Source organism: Nomia melanderi, chromosome 14 (assembly GCF_051020985.1).
Source record: "Nomia melanderi isolate GNS246 chromosome 14, iyNomMela1, whole genome shotgun sequence".
NCBI lineage: Eukaryota > Metazoa > Arthropoda > Insecta > Hymenoptera > Halictidae > Nomia > Nomia melanderi.
The window spans coordinates 5311272-5326391 of NC_135012.1; the positions used below are offsets into that span (position 1 = coordinate 5311272).

At 40.7% G+C, this 15120-nt stretch overlaps 3 protein-coding genes across 4 annotated transcripts; all 3 read right to left on the reverse strand.

The window, feature by feature from the left end:
• Positions 1 to 35: 35 nt before the first annotated feature.
• On the reverse strand, positions 36 to 1788 carry RfC38 (replication factor C subunit RfC38). Its single transcript, XM_031977296.2, has 6 exons — positions 1651 to 1788; positions 1459 to 1578; positions 1195 to 1332; positions 950 to 1115; positions 551 to 869; positions 36 to 473 (listed from the first exon to the last, which is right to left on the reverse strand). Exons 2-6 carry the CDS (start codon positions 1543 to 1545, stop codon positions 116 to 118), a joined length of 1068 nt encoding a protein of 355 aa, XP_031833156.1. The 5' UTR covers positions 1546 to 1578; positions 1651 to 1788; the 3' UTR covers positions 36 to 115.
• A 327-nt stretch (positions 1789 to 2115) lies between these two features.
• Positions 2116 to 6507, reverse strand: RASSF8 (ras association domain-containing protein 8). 2 transcript variants are annotated; one of them, XM_031977292.2, is made up of 9 exons: positions 5715 to 6507; positions 5528 to 5638; positions 5018 to 5329; positions 4571 to 4930; positions 4333 to 4485; positions 4146 to 4262; positions 3934 to 4073; positions 3530 to 3837; positions 2116 to 3452 (listed from the first exon to the last, which is right to left on the reverse strand). In XM_031977292.2, exons 1-9 carry the CDS (start codon positions 5784 to 5786, stop codon positions 3352 to 3354), a joined length of 1674 nt encoding a protein of 557 aa, XP_031833152.1. In that variant the 5' UTR covers positions 5787 to 6507; the 3' UTR covers positions 2116 to 3351. The 2 variants fall into 2 exon arrangements, with proteins under 2 accessions (XP_031833152.1, XP_031833151.1); XM_031977291.2 differs by having other exon boundaries at positions 2136 to 3452; positions 4333 to 4494; positions 5715 to 6506.
• Positions 6508 to 7205: 698 nt separating this feature from the next.
• Positions 7206 to 14570, reverse strand: LOC116427212 (uncharacterized). The gene is made up of 8 exons (XM_031977290.2): positions 14426 to 14570; positions 13214 to 13442; positions 12809 to 12979; positions 11198 to 12397; positions 10269 to 11021; positions 9905 to 10073; positions 8669 to 9026; positions 7206 to 7854 (listed from the first exon to the last, which is right to left on the reverse strand). The coding sequence occupies exons 2-8, from the start codon at positions 13439 to 13441 to the stop codon at positions 7494 to 7496; spliced, it is 3240 nt and encodes a 1079-aa protein (XP_031833150.1). The 5' UTR covers position 13442; positions 14426 to 14570; the 3' UTR covers positions 7206 to 7493.
• Between the last annotated feature and the right edge of the window lie 550 nt (positions 14571 to 15120).

Here is a 15120-nt window from a genome sequence, read left to right on the forward strand (position 1 = left end):
CTATTAATTATAAATTAATTAACACAATCTAGAAAATGTATAATTTATTTAAAAAAACCTATGTAATGTTTGAATAATTATAGTCTTAGTACATTTAAATATATCAATAAATATATCACACAAAACCCTCGAGAGATGAATCAATGAATTTTTTGTAAATTGCCATAAATCGAGCAACGAATGCCTCTAAATGAAAAATAGCTTTTGATCCCCTATGCATTTTATGTTCATATTCTGCTGCAACCGTTGCAATCTCAATTTTTAATTGAAGATCACAATTTTTAATGCATTCTTGCAGAAGCCCCTTAAATATTAAGTCCGTTGGTATAGCATGCGTCAATAGCTCATACAGTCTATTTCGTATTTCCAATAGTTTTTTGGGACTTTGTTCACTGACCATCATGTTAGCAGTATTTCTAATGTATACTTGCCAATCTGGTTCTGTAATTATTTGGTCTGCAGTAAATGGGTATCTGAAACCAAGTAATTTAGATTCAAAGTCTTTTATTATAGTATTTAACAGTTGCTCTGTAAATCTAAGCACACTTACTGTTCAACTTTACAAGCTTCAAGCATCAGTATAGCTCGTCTTAGATTCCTGCCACTAGCATCAGCCAATCTAACAGCTAGTTCATCTGGCAGAGTTAAGCCTTCACGTTTACAAACTAAATGCAAAATACTTTTTATGTCTGATATCGATGGAGCTGGTACTCTAATTCCTAAACATCTAGATTTTATAGCTGGTAAAACTTTAGATGTTGAATTCGCACAAAGTATCAATCTACATGTAGCAACATATTTTTCCATTGTTCTTCTAAGTGCATGTTGCGCATCCTTTGTGAGTTGATCTACATTTGTCAAAAGTACCACTGGAATAAACTAGAGTTAAGTGAATCTCCAAAAAAAATTTAAATAATAATAAACTATAATCGGTGATGATTTAAGATACCTTTAAAGTCTCTTTGTCCGCTTGAATCTATTTGATGGGTCTGAGCAGTTGTTTTTACTAAGTCCATGACAACTACTCGATCATATATACCTACATCACTAGGATTCACTTCTATATGATAATTGCTGCTTATTGTTGTTATTTCTAATTTCTTTTTGGATGGTGTCTGAAGATTATTTTCATAAAAACATATAAAATCAAATTTTTTCAAACTGGAAAAGAAGATAAATAAGAAATGAATATACTTCAAAATTCATAGTCTCCATCCTCAATCTTTCAGCTCCACTTCCATATAATTCTTTTAAAACACACAATATACGAGTCTTTTTTCCTGCACCGGGTGGGCCGTATACTAACAAATGTGGAAAATCTCCTTTCTGTACCTGTAAATTACACATTAAAATTAACATGAAAATTCAATAATCACATACGTAATAGCATAACAAATAATGGCGCCTTTTTAGATAACCTCATTGTCAATTCACGTATACACGAATAAACAGAATTACCATATTTTTTAAATATTCTGCTTGCTCCTTGTGATAATCTAATTTTCCCAGCGTTGTTGGCCGATATTTATCTACCCAAAGACTCATTTTCGTTTAAATTGTTGTAGAAATGCAACGTTACTGAAATAAGTTACTTGCTCCTTAAACGATTTCACCCATATATATAATTATGAATTATCACATCACACATACAATATCACATTTATTTACTGAATACATGTACTTATATAATATAGAATTAAACAATGTTCATTTAATTGTTTCTATATGAGACAGATATGAAACAAATGTTAATACCGGCAACTTATATTATCCAGAAGTAAATATAACTTCAAAAGCGCGCGAAAATGTAGATTATAGCGCTTGATTAATTTTTTGTTTTTAAATATTTCAATAATATATAGTAAATATTTTATTTGACTTCTCAACAAATAAAATTAGTTTAATGACTGGGACACATGCGTAATTTTATTCGATCTTGACTTTTATTTGTATATTCAATTATACAATAAGTGCTTGCTTCTTCATCAAAAAACTAACACACTTTGGTAGATACAATAAATCATTGTACGAAATATTAGTATTATTCATAACAAAATTATTACACACTAAGAAGTACCATCAATTCTATATAAAAATGTAATTATACACAAAATAATCTGAATTATTAGATTTTCAAAATTATTACTAATGATAATGGCAGTTTGTGGATATGGATCTAAAATGCATGCTGATAATGAATGTATAGAAGAATGAAAATTACTAGATAGATCTATTATATAAAATTAATATAAAGTTTACTTCGATTAACGGACTCAATTTGACCTATTATATAAAGAGCTTGCTTTTGGAATGAAAGAAGATAGCTTCTTATCTATTTAAAAATATGAATAATGCAAACTAGAATGTTTCGATAATGTCTTTCAGACTTCTTTATCACATACTTTCAACGATATGTACAAGATACATATAGTAAACGTACTACATTCGTATTCTAACTACATAGTGCACCAGTATGTAGATGCGTTTAATTCACAGAATCATTTTGATTATAGAAAATATAGAATATTATTTTGAGAAAGTATTTCGTGCTGCCGGCAACAATTTCTAAGTACATTTTTTAAAACCGTACAATGGAAGAGCGTTGTACGGTTTACAGTTTTTAATACTTTGGATAAATGTATTGTCTGGTATCTATAATCCTTCATATACGAGAATAATATTTAAAATGATTACTATTTGACGCTTACATCTAAGTTTGCTGAAAATTATATGGCCAGTGGATGAAATGAACGACAATAATAAATTGTGTTCACAAAGAATACAAAAGGAAAATACTTTCTTTGCTTTTAACATTCTTAATAAATGTTCACCCATCTCATAAAAATCTCATAACAACTTTCAAACTATATTTGCACAATCTAATCCTCCAGTTATCCTTTGCAATTCCTTATTTTAATGTGGTTACATTTGGAGGAAGTCTTCATTTCCTCTTTCACTTGAAGAGGATATGACTTCACATGGAGTGGGTGAGTTTCAACCACCTTGTTTCGATCATGAATTTTCTACAGATAAAATTCAAGCAGTCACTGATAATGAAATCAACGAATTTAGGCAGCTACTCAAGTGACGATACACATAATCTCCCTAACATCTCATAAACTTTAAGTAGACATTTTGGTTTCTAATGCACAGGAATCTAAAGAAATGAATTCAGTCATTTATAATTCTGTCATGTAAATTCAGGAGCCAATTTCAGCCGAATAAAAATCTCAACCACAATCTAAATAGATTTTTTTTGCGCGGATATGAGCACATATTCTTTACACGAAATATTAAAGGAATAAAAGTTGTTATGTTTGACTTATTGAAATACATTGATGTAATGTACATTTATACCCAAACACCGTGTGGATTTTTGCTGGTGGGTACTGCAGTCTCTAATTGCCTCGGGGAACCTATCATTTTCCGTGTACTACCCGGCTTATGAGCACCTATGTTATAAGTTATTTTAAAACATATTAGTAAGCGAATACATTTATCATTTGTTTTTACAATTAAATTTATGTACCTTCTAATAACGATTTGACTTGTTCATCTTGGCAAGCAACAGCCAGACTTTGTAAATTAGCTTCCTTCATATCAGCTACCAATCGTTCTACTTGCAATTTCTTTTCAACAATGGCAGATTCTAGACTCACTACTTCAAGCTTCAATGACTCTGCACACTGTGAAGCTAACTCAGCAGATCGTTTGGCTTGTTCCACCTCATTTTGAAGATGCTCAACTTCGCTAATTATTTTACGTTCCATTATTTGCCTTTCATCGGTTTCACGACTTATGTTATGCTGTTCTATGGCGAGTTCCTCCATGACTAATCTACAATGAGGAGAAAAGACATTCATGCTATATTGTATAACTCATAATGACATATAATGTATAACATAAAAGCATATTTATAATTTATGTTTTTACCTGATTTTATTTTTACACTGAAGCAACTCCGTTTCACAGTTTGCTAATTTTGATCTTAATAAAGTAATTTCTGACTTTAGTGTTTTTTCTTGTTGTCTAACTATTTCGCTTTCCTCTTCTACACGTGCTAGTTCTTTCAACTATAAAAATAGTGAGTGTTAGTACATATATGATATTAATAAAATATATTTCAATACATCTAAGAAATATACCTGCTCTTCGATAAGACGACCAGTAGATTCCATGCGGGTTACTTCCTGGGAAATATAATCCATTTGATGCATCTGCTTTCTATTTTTAGTTTCCCAATATAATATTTCAGCGTCAAACTGTGAAAGTAACATATTCAATATATTTTACCACTCCATTTTTCCACCACATAGAAGATTTTTTTCATACTTTTGTAAGTTCCGCTTGTTGTGCATTAATGGTATCACGTTGCTTATTGACTAGCCTAATAAGTTCAACATATCGTTGAGTGTAAGCAACAGTGACCATATTTTGGGCTTGACCAGATAACTGATTTACAGACTGAGTCTGTCCTTTCGTATCCTGGAATTCCTAAACACACAAAATAGATGAAGAGTTTGTATTTTGAGAGTATGTATAGATGTACAAAAAATCTTTTTCATAGAACCTGAATGAGATTTCTCTTCAGTTTAACAGAATTACTAGAAGACGGTTGATCCTCCTTGTGAACATGAGGACTTCCACTATTTGTACTAGATTGAAACTGTGATCTTCCCGGACTATTTAAATTAGGTGGTGGCGGATCCCTATAGGGGGGTAAAGTTCTTAAAGGCGGAGAACCAGGTCCTGGAGGATCCCTATAAGGTGGAACTTCGCGCACTTTCTTCTGTGATACATGAGTATTACTTTCACTGCTGCTGGCACGAGTGGGAGACTGTGCTGGTTTTTGTATATTTTTTCTTATGCTCAATTCCTTATTTTTTAAATGAGGTGTAGGTTGAACTATGGCAACATTTTCCATCTGAATCTAAAGTATAGCAAAATATGAGTTAGAAATTAAACAAAATTATTCAACATCTTTTTAAATATTTAAGGTAATATGCAAATCATTTACTTCTGTATTATTCTCCATCATATTTCCATGCAATCCTCCAAATGTTAATGATTTTCTGGTATCACGATTTCTATCAAGACATCCTTGGAAATCATCAAATTCAGAGTTTAAAGTTGTAGTGGCATTCTTGGTATCATCCTGTCCACCAGTAGGCGTAGTGGCATGCTCTGAAGCAGAGCTAACCACTCCGTTTGATCGTGGACCATGATTCAAACGTGTGCCCAATGAACTAGGAGCTTTATTGCTATCCGGTGTTGAGCGTCTTAATATAAGCTGTACTTCTGATGAATATTCCCCCCACTTCATTAAAATCTTGTAAAAGAAAATAATTATTTATTATAAGACCAATAATTACTTTCTTAATATTTCATTTGTGGGTATATTATACTTATTTTCACTGTTGGCAATGGATAGTTTTAATATCCTTTATAGCAATAATTAGATTCTATCCATGAGAATTATAATAGTCCCACAGAGAAAGGATGAGGAATTAATTATATGTGTTAATACCTTTAACGGATTGTCATATGGAGCTAAAAGACGCTCGTTTGTTCTCCATCTTTCTACCAAAGTGAATCTACCTGTTTGTCCTGTAGCATGAGCAAGAGCATACACTATGTCCTGAAAATTAATTTTTGATTATACACTATTTACTGCAGCCAAATATTCACAAAATATTTACATAAATCATACCAACCTGACATGTAGTGGTTTCTGTAACACCACAAACAATACGCTGTATGCCTTCTACCCATACTTTCAGCTCCATAACGTCACCAATTTATAAACATAAGATTAAGCTTTCGCATCGCAAAATCGTGATACTCAAAACTAACAAACCATTTATCGAATTCGAATTTAAGTGATACCGTCTACAAGAACGATTTTTGCGCAGAGAAAATTATCGATTCGACACGCGTCTATCCAACGATTGTTTTTAAATGTTGTTGGCCATCGATTCTTTCAAAATCTTAATTAATAACCCGACAAAATCCGTTTTCTTTAACCTGTAACGTATAATTATCAAAATGACAGATTTACGTCCATGATAACGCAGAAGACAGGCGTACACTTTTCTCTAACTCTCTGTGATAGCAATGTTACGCTACTTTGTCAAAGCGTCATGCTTCTGTAATTATAGATATTGTGTGCGTGGAACGAATGCAATTTCGCTGCACATCTTCTTTTAGGCTTTTTATACATGCGAATACTGTTTATTTCATTCTTTATAATAATGTGGAATTAAGAAGAATCAGCCGATGTTAATTGTTTTCCACTCCACTAGGCCATGCACGTCTCCATTTGAAACGAGAGCTCTCTCTTATGCCTGGATATTCAATGGTACGTAAAACATGTGTGGTTCTTCGGCCTGCGGATTTTAAACTGGTCAGACAAATTGTACAGTAATTTTATCCGAAGCACAGACGAGGTACAAGGATAGACATTGCAGCTTACGGGACTTCGTGTCACATGTCCTGAATTACCGACCGTGTACAATATTAGAGAATTTGCTCTGCCCTCTACGCCTAGAGAACGGTGAATAGGAAAAGTACATCAAGCAAAATCATCGGAGTTGATTAAGCAGTAAATATGTTAAACCAGCATACAAACGTATCCGTTACATTGTTAAAAATCCTGAAGAAGGATTAGTATTTTGAAGTTTGAAAATTTGATGCTTTTCAACGTACAAACTTTCAAAATAAACCATATAAAATTGATTATACTCTTTCGCCTGGACAGAATAAAATCCGGAATAATTAGAGGAAAGGATTGAATCAATTTTATTCACGTCTATCGAACAATTCCTAAATTTTCAATTCCAAATGTAAACAGTAAACATATACGTAACGCCATCTACGTTAGCATGCTCGAACTAAACACTAGTAATTAATACTAGAGAATCTTACTAGATGGCTGCACCGTTCGGTTGATTGAAAAATTGCGTAGTTATATTATGAGACTAATTATAATGCAAGGTACATGTCACTCGTGCTATTTACAACATAATGAGGATCAAGGCTCGAAAAGTTATCCAGTCAACGGATTAATCTAAATTTATAACGAGGAACAAAGAAGTGCGCAAGCGTGCCAAACACTTTGAATGGCTCGATGACGTAACAGTATGTCGGCATAATTTCATGTACGCATTAACGTTATCAAAATCAGGAGGGAAAGAAAACAACGAATCGACGATGTAATTTTTATTAGAATGAAGTTGCGTAACAAACAGGTTGCAAATAAAATGCATTACTCAACGATCCGAAGGTATTTCGAATCAGGTCCTCAACAAGAACAACAAAAAGCGTCGACACGGTATGTACAATGGTTCATCGAAACTCCCGCCATTCACTCTCGCGCTTCCTTATAAATACATTACGCGCCCTCTAGTACATTTTGTATAAGTTATACGCATAGAAATAGATGAATATTTATATGGATAATGTTTGAAAATAGTCTGACAACGAGGCGGGACGAATCAGTAGCGATTTATAATTTGTTGGATCCAATCGAGATAGTAGGAGACACGGGAATAGACACCTGGAACGCCCGCCTGCCCACACCCGATACCCCAAGACACGATTCCCGCCAACTGCCAGCGGCCATGTCGTTCGCAGACCATTGGACCACCGCCGTCGCCTTTGCAAGCGTCCTTTCCTTCCTCTCCCCCAGCACAAATGAATCCTGGGTGAAGATTGAATCCTGGACCTAGCCTCGTCCTACGCATCTGGTGCTCGCAAAGCTGGTTGCTGACCACCGGTACGTCCACTTCCTTCAGAATATTCTGGTACTTGCCAAAATCACCGAATGCGTCCTTGCCCCAACCAGTTGTCCAACATCTGTCGCAATGAATCATTGTTCTTTACTAATAGGACCAACTGATTGTTATGGATATCATAACACACATGGAGAACAGATGCTCTAGGTAAGAATCACCGTTGATGATAATAGAAGTTCATCGATAGACTTCTTGTTAACCGTTCGTTAACGAGTCTAATCGTTATAGGTAATTTTTTTATGATTCAGTGGATTATCAATGATAGACGATTAACACTAGAACCAATCACTTAACACGTTGAATGCCGCACGAATTTGTAAAGCGAAATACACAAAATGGAAGAAATATAATATTCAATCGCTTGATCGAATTGCGTTATTATTGTTATGTTTATTAGAAATGTTTCCGAATAATCGTCGTTTAATTGAGTGAACTATAGAAAATTGAATTTGGTTAGGAGTCACCGGTGACCATGGCATTCAACGCGTTAAACTGATTTTTGCAAATTTCTCTATAAAAACCATAAGCGTGCGTTTACTAAGATTTCAATTGAGTTGCATCTCAGTTTTTCCATTACTGAATTCGTTAATAATTGTTCGTAGAAGTATCTGTACCTTTTCAGTAATTGCAAAAGAGGAAATCAGAAATAAGTCTTTTTGACCCATCTGGTAGTTCTAGTGTTAAATAACCTGCGACAGGTGAAGCGTTGATAAATGGGACGTCAGGCACGATTCGCCTGTTGTCGAAGGCTGATAAGTTGGAAATAGACGGTTTGAAATAGTCATACCGTGCGGATGCTGTAAATAGGCAACGAACGACCACGTGTTCTATTCCGCCGACACAATTAGAAGGAAACGAAGACCATGGGAACTCACCTGCTCTTCGCGAAGTCGTCACGTTTGTCCGGTAAACAAGCAGGGCTGATGTGCGGGTTCTTCTGGAAGTCGACCTCGTGATCTATCCGCAGTATAGCGATGTCGTTGTACAGGGTGCCAGCGTAGAATTCAGGGTGCACGTTGATGTTGGCCACGTCGCGCTCTATGTACGGATAAAATTCAACGTCGTGGTTCACGTCCCATTCACCGAGACGGACGCGAAGGTCGCGGGCTGCGTACGTTTTCACGCAATGCGCCGCCGTCAGGATGTGCCTCGGAGAGATCAGCGTACCGCCGCAAACGTAGACGCTCTCGGTCGGGTCCTTCTTCAAGATAGCGACTTGCCACGGGTATTCACCTGTAAATTACAAAACGGTCCAGATGTTCACGCGTGCTTAGCTCTTTGCACTCGAGAGGCGACGCTGAGTCGTCATTTTATTCACCACAGCAAAACTGTGAGATTTAAAATTGTTGAATTTTAATTCAATTTAATTCGATTCTTTTTAACCTTAATTAAGTCCTTTAACCTACGCGAGCTTTCTCTTTGCCTGAATTGTAAATAATATCATTCATAATCTATTAGAAGATAACGAATATTTATACTGAAAATTTCTGTCGAGTGCAAAGGGTTAACCCTTTCGCTATTATGGATCCATGAACGTATTTTTGTTATTGTTTATGTTGTCTTAACTTTTGGCTCCATTTTTGTGAGTATAGACTCCCAAAGCCAAAAAGTTAAGACAATATAAACAATAAGAAAGATACGTTCATGGAAAAATTAAAAGCACATTGTTTTGAACACATTTTGCTTCGAAAAGCAGCGTCACAACGGCGTTTTTGAGACAAAAGGGCCCCGAATGCTGAAGACTGCGCGCGCTTAACACTAGAACTGCCAGATGGGTCAAAATGATTCGTTCCTCATATATTCTTTCATAACAATAGAAAGTATACAAATGCTTCTTCAAGAAACGATTAAAATAGTTGATTGATTAACATACAAATTAAAATATAACTTAACTGAAATCTTAATCACTTCTACGGTTTCTCTAAAAGAATGTTCAAAAATCAGTTCAACTGCTCGGTAGTTGTAGTGTTAACGTTCCCACTTTTGTTACGGCGCTCCGTTCTACACGAGAGACTTCGCGGCGAAGCCGTAGCGAAAGGGTTAAGACTAAACAGAAGACCTAGCACCAGGCCTACCAACTTTCCGCGCACACGATTGAGTCGAAAACCTACCGAACTCCGCGTCACCGTCCACGTTCACAGGCGTCTTGATGCGTCCATTGATGCCCTGCGTGTACCGGGTGCCGCATTGTCCCGGCCTCGGTTTCATGAGCTGTGGCCTCCTGCGACAGCAAACGAATCCGGGACCGCAGGCTCGCGGAGCGCCAGGAATGAACTGTCTCTGTGGAGAAAGCAAACGACATTTCGTTGGGCGACGAGCTCGATGCATCGAAGAATCGCGACGTCTTACGGACAAGTGCGCAGAGTCGCCTGAACCGGCAGGTTCTAGCGAGAGGAACGCCTGACGAGCCTCCGTACTCTCCGTGACTGGCTGGAGCTTCGTCGATCCGACGACTCTCCGTTGCCTGACACTTACCTCGATCGTCTGGTTGGCGAACCGCAGCTGATCCAGCTGCGATCGCGCGTCGCGCTTTCTTCTGCTTGGGAACGATACCTTGCCAGAGGTTCCGGTGCTCGGGGCTGTCCCCTCGAGCTTCCGCTCGTCGACGCGCTCATCACTGTCGCGCGCGATCTCCGCGTTGGACCGCGCTTCGCCTTGATACCTGGATCGGTCACCGAGCGACCGATCCTCGTAATCGTAATCGTAATCGTCACGATAGTAATCGGAATAGTCCGCGGTCAGGTGAGGGGGTGGTTCGCGATGATATACGGGACTGTGGACAGGGTAGGGCGGTTTCGCGTAATGATTCTCGTAATATACGCTCGGCTTCGGAGGGTAGTGGTAGTGGGGCGCGTAATCGGGCCCGTAATGCCCGTAATGCCCGTACTGGCCGTGGATCGCCTGCTTCTTGTACGCTAGGAGGTCACCGAGTTTCTGGACGATGTGCCGATTAGGCGTCACGTGGAGATTTACAAACGGTTTTACCACTTTGTCGCCGTACTCGTCTTTGCTGAATTGCACGGCTAGTAGAGGGTTCACGGAAACCAGGCCTAAATTAAGGCCCTGCCCGGCCAGACCCGGCCCGTAACCGCCGTACGGGTTTACCAAGGGATTGCCACCGTAAGGATTGATCGGGTACGGGCCGCCGGTTTGCGGTAGACCGAAACTGATCCCCCAGGTTGGCTTCAAGTTTAATTTCGACGAGTCCAGATCGGTAGCGTCGAGTCTCTGCAACCAGGGAGCCGAACGGGCACGCAGATAGAGACATCCCAGAGTCCGTAATTCGCGTCTTCGCCGACCGAACGCGGTGCTACCGGAAATCAAGCTATCGCAGGAAGATCGACGTCGCGAAGGCGTCTATCCCGAACGGTCTTACAACGGTAAATCAAAAGTCTTCGTCTTACCCCTTCTCCGTTAGCCTTCTTCCTGCCCTCGATGCTCGCGTCCTCGTCTGTCGCCGCCCTCTTGCTCCTAGTCTGCGTCTCAGCCACGGTTCCGTTCTGCTCCAGCCCGGACGTCTCCGTCGCGTTCTCAGCTTCGATGTTCTTGTTCAAGTGGCGTGGATCGATGGCCAAGTACAGATCGTCCTTGCGCCCGGCGTGCTCGGACGCCGCGCACTGCTCGTAGGGCACGCACACGCAGTCCGGAGGGTAGTTCGAAGAGAAATCGTTCCCGAAATCGTTTTCGTTCTCGTTCTGGTGGTAGTAGTTGTTCAGGTTGCTCGGCGAGCCGAGCGTGAAATCATTAACGCCGGAGTTGATCGTGTTCTGGGAAAGGTAGTTGCTTTGCCCGTAGTACTTGCCAGCCTTCTGCCCGTCCGATTTCCCATAGGTGAAATCTCGCGGCGGTTTCTCGTAGGTAGGATACCGATCGGCGTAGTTGTTCGCCGACGCGGAACCACCGGAACCGCCGAAAACGGCTGGTCCGTTCGCGTCGTTGGCGCTGGGCGCTTTCACCTTGAACGCTTTCTTGTAGTCATCCGAGTCCTGAAAACCGCCGGCGTACACTTGTCCAGCTGCTGGTGGGTCGTAACTGGTCCCTGCCGATCCGTAACCGATCGAATGGCTGCCGACGAACCCGCCGTTGCCTGGTCCGCCCTCCGAGTGATGATAGTGATGATGCACGTGCTGCTGAACCGCGTCCGACACCGCCGACAAGCCGGGCCTCAATGCGATCTGTTTCTTGTCAATGTACCGATCGTTGCTGTCGAAGTCGAAGCCCTCGGCTATGGGGCCGGCTGACTCGTAGATCGGCTTCGAAGCCGCGTACGACGGAATAGGGGGTCCGGGTTTCTTGAAGCTAGGGTAGGAGCTGATGATTCCGCCGGGTAGAGAGCCAGGGAAATGAGAGACCGATGGCGGTGGCACGGGCCCACCTCCAATTCCGTACACGATGTCAGAGGTCAAGCCGGGGGGACCGAAGCTACCGGAGCCTGATAGAACCGGTGGCCCGGGCTTAGGCGGTCCGTACGGTCTCTTCACCGGAATCGCTGGCAACGGTCTGCCCACTGGCTTTATGGTCACCGGTTGCGCGTAGATGATGTCCTGAGGGTGGATTCCGCGGTGGGGAGAGTAGTATGGCCTTCGTCCTTCGATGTTCTCGCACTGGGGATAAAAAGATCGTCGTAGAGATGCGCTCTTTCTTTGTTGATCAGCGGGTTTCGCGTTTTAACATGTTGAACGCTGCACGATTTCATAGAGCAACATACACGAATTGGAAAAAATAATATTAAATCATTTGATTGAATCGCGTTACTATTATTGAGTGCTCATCTTGCTCAACATCGCCGCATTAGGTAGCATTGTTCGTAATATACTATAGTAATTCGATTTGGTTGCGGGTCGAATTCTAATTCAACAATTATATATTCTGTTAGTCATATATTATATAAATGTGAGTATTCTATATTGATCTAATTTAGTTCAATTCATTGTTTTGACGGTATTAATATATTTGTCTAGAAACGCGCGGTGACACAATATTCTGCCGTGGCCATGGGGTTAAGGCGTACTCACGTTCATCAGTCCCAGGTTGCACAGTTTGTCCCTGATGAAGGATCGAGCGACCGTGTCGTTGCCCAACTCCAGAGCGTTCTTCACGTTGGGATCGGCGTAAACTTGATCGAAACCCTCGATGTTGCGACCCTGACGGTTCGACACTAGGATATCTTCTACCACAGCTTCCACCTAGGTGGAGATGTTATTTAGAGGCAAATTCAAGGTCTGCTTTCAACACTGGGTTCACGTCAATTTAACGCGTTAGAATTCTATGAACATTAATCGGTAAGTGTCTACGTTGATTCTGATCTAATTTCGAAGATCTTAGTTAAGGAATGTCAATTTTTCTATGGACCATGGAACAAATTGTACGATAACCGTCCGCCGGCCTAGCGTTAAGACTGATAACAGAGATCTGTTTACCGAGCGTTGCTCTTTCCGCTCATCGTCGAAGAAGTCCGTATTCTGAACCGTGCTTGGAATGGCTCTCTTCTCTGTCCCTTGTTCTTGCAGGCTGTCCGCTGATTCCGCGCTATCGGAACTCTCGGGATTTTGCCAGGACCATTGGGGCGCCGTTTCCACTGACACTTGCGTCGCGATGGTGCCAGCGGCCACGCCGCAGCACACTATCAAAATCGCCCACAATCTCATCCTGCAACGAATCATTCAGTTGTACGTTTTTGCAACAGACGGAATCACGGTACTGCGATTTTAACTCTTTGCGGACGAAGATTCTTTGAAATATAAACCTTCAGCAGATGAAGCTAAATTATATATCGATTGCTTAAGCAATAGGACAAAAAGGAAACTGCATGCTGATTTCTTACTGTTCGAGTAATTAACACGTTGACTACCACGAAAACCTTTTATGTATCGCTTATTCTTTTGTAGCAAAGATAAAGAGAAACATTTACACTGTTATCTAGTTATTTATGCTATAAAGTATTTTCATTCGACATTAGTTGTCTGACGAATTATAATTATTGTCAAGTAATTTGGAAACTCCGGTCATCGACTTAGTCTTCCAAAAGCAAAGATTCCATCTCGATTTCATCTCGACATTCGTCCACAACGGGTTAATAATATTCATTCGTTCTCAGGTTTTATCAACCGCGATGCAGGATATTAGGAAAACCAGACCGGTCGGAGAACACTGAAGAACTGTCGTGGGTTTTAAAAAGAAATCCGAGTCCATACGTTACGACGGTACCTCCGAGAAAAGGATCATTCGTCACGCAAAATGTAAACGCGGTCGGTTGACCGAGAAATCGAGCGACCAACGAAAGCGAGAGGATGCCGGGAGAAAGTCGTCGTAGCTGGCCTTAGCGTGGCCTCCGCTTCTTATGTTCATCCCACGCGCCCCTTTCTTCGAGGCCGCTCTTTCGAAAATTTTCGAACCCGGTGAAAGTTGTTGCGTAATAATCACGGGACCCGGGCGAAACGTTTCCCGGTCCTTTCTTTGTTCTCTTCGACGATCGGAAAACACGAACAGGGCATAAATCGCGTAAAAACGCGAGAGTGTCGAGCGGGGTACCCGAAGAAGAGGAAAACTATTAATAAGAAGTTGTGAAGGGGTGAAAGAAGATCGAAAAAGGGGAACTTCTTGTAGGGAAATTCTGCTGGTGGAAAACTCACCTTAGAGCTTGAAACGCGTCGAGGTCCGGTTCGCGTCCCGATACGAAATTTCTCCGCGTAAACGATCTCTGTAATGAACGGCTGCCGGCGAACGTCTGCGATGCGTCGAGGAGTTTCGCTCTTTAACCAAACACTTTCTCCGTGAACGAGGTTACACTGCGCGTTCCCCGGTGCCATTCCTATCTTATATAGACGTCCCTTTTCGTGATGCTGGAACGGTTGTACGAAACGACGGTGGGGTTACATTCGTGACTCACCGTGCGGCCCGCCGGACATCCGTCTCGAATAGATTCTTCGAAGCGCATCGTGTTCCCGCCGAATGTGTCCGTTTGCCAAACCGCGTCGATCGTGTCACGGATCGATTCTGCACCCAGCTCGCGTCCCTCCGATCGCAATAGTAGAAACACATCCGTGTCAGCCCATTCTTTCCATTGATCGCATCCATCGATCGCCTTCGCATGTAGATCACACTCGGTCGTTCGAGTAGGTTCAAAGTAAGAAGGGGCTTCGTTCTGAAGATCTGCTTCCTTCGCGGTCTAGATCTTTCAATGGTCTTGAAAGGTCTGAATATCTTTGCTTTTAACCCTTCGCACTCGAGAAGTGATTTTACCATTTGAATAGATGTAACAAAATTACAAAGTGTTATATATAATATCAACTCTTATATAACGCACCAGTACGTGAAATATTTATAT

What these genes read in the sequence shown, in the direction of transcription:
- RfC38 (XM_031977296.2), bottom strand. Translation starts at nt 1,545, where the DNA reads ATGAGTCTTTGGGTAGATAAATATCGGCCAACAACGCTGGGAAAATTA. An exon ending in CGGACAAAGAGACTTTAAAG is followed by an intron (nt 870 to 949) that starts GTATCTTAAATC and finishes AGTTTATTCCAG; the next exon opens with TGGTACTTTTGACAAATGTA. An exon ending in GAAGCTTGTAAAGTTGAACA is followed by an intron (nt 474 to 550) that starts GTAAGTGTGCTT and finishes ACTTGGTTTCAG; the next exon opens with ATACCCATTTACTGCAGACC.
- RASSF8 (XM_031977291.2), bottom strand. Translation starts at nt 5,786, where the DNA reads ATGGAGCTGAAAGTATGGGTAGAAGGCATACAGCGTATTGTTTGTGGT. An exon ending in CATATGACAATCCGTTAAAG is followed by an intron (nt 5,330 to 5,527) that starts GTATTAACACAT and finishes TTCTTTTACAAG; the next exon opens with ATTTTAATGAAGTGGGGGGA. An exon ending in AGTCAAATCGTTATTAGAAG is followed by an intron (nt 3,453 to 3,529) that starts GTACATAAATTT and finishes CTTATAACATAG; the next exon opens with GTGCTCATAAGCCGGGTAGT.
- LOC116427212 (XM_031977290.2), bottom strand. Translation starts at nt 13,441, where the DNA reads ATGAGATTGTGGGCGATTTTGATAGTGTGCTGCGGCGTGGCCGCTGGC. An exon ending in AGAAGGCTAACGGAGAAGGG is followed by an intron (nt 11,022 to 11,197) that starts GTAAGACGAAGA and finishes CCCTGGTTGCAG; the next exon opens with AGACTCGACGCTACCGATCT. An exon ending in TCGCCAACCAGACGATCGAG is followed by an intron (nt 10,074 to 10,268) that starts GTAAGTGTCAGG and finishes CTTTCTCCACAG; the next exon opens with AGACAGTTCATTCCTGGCGC.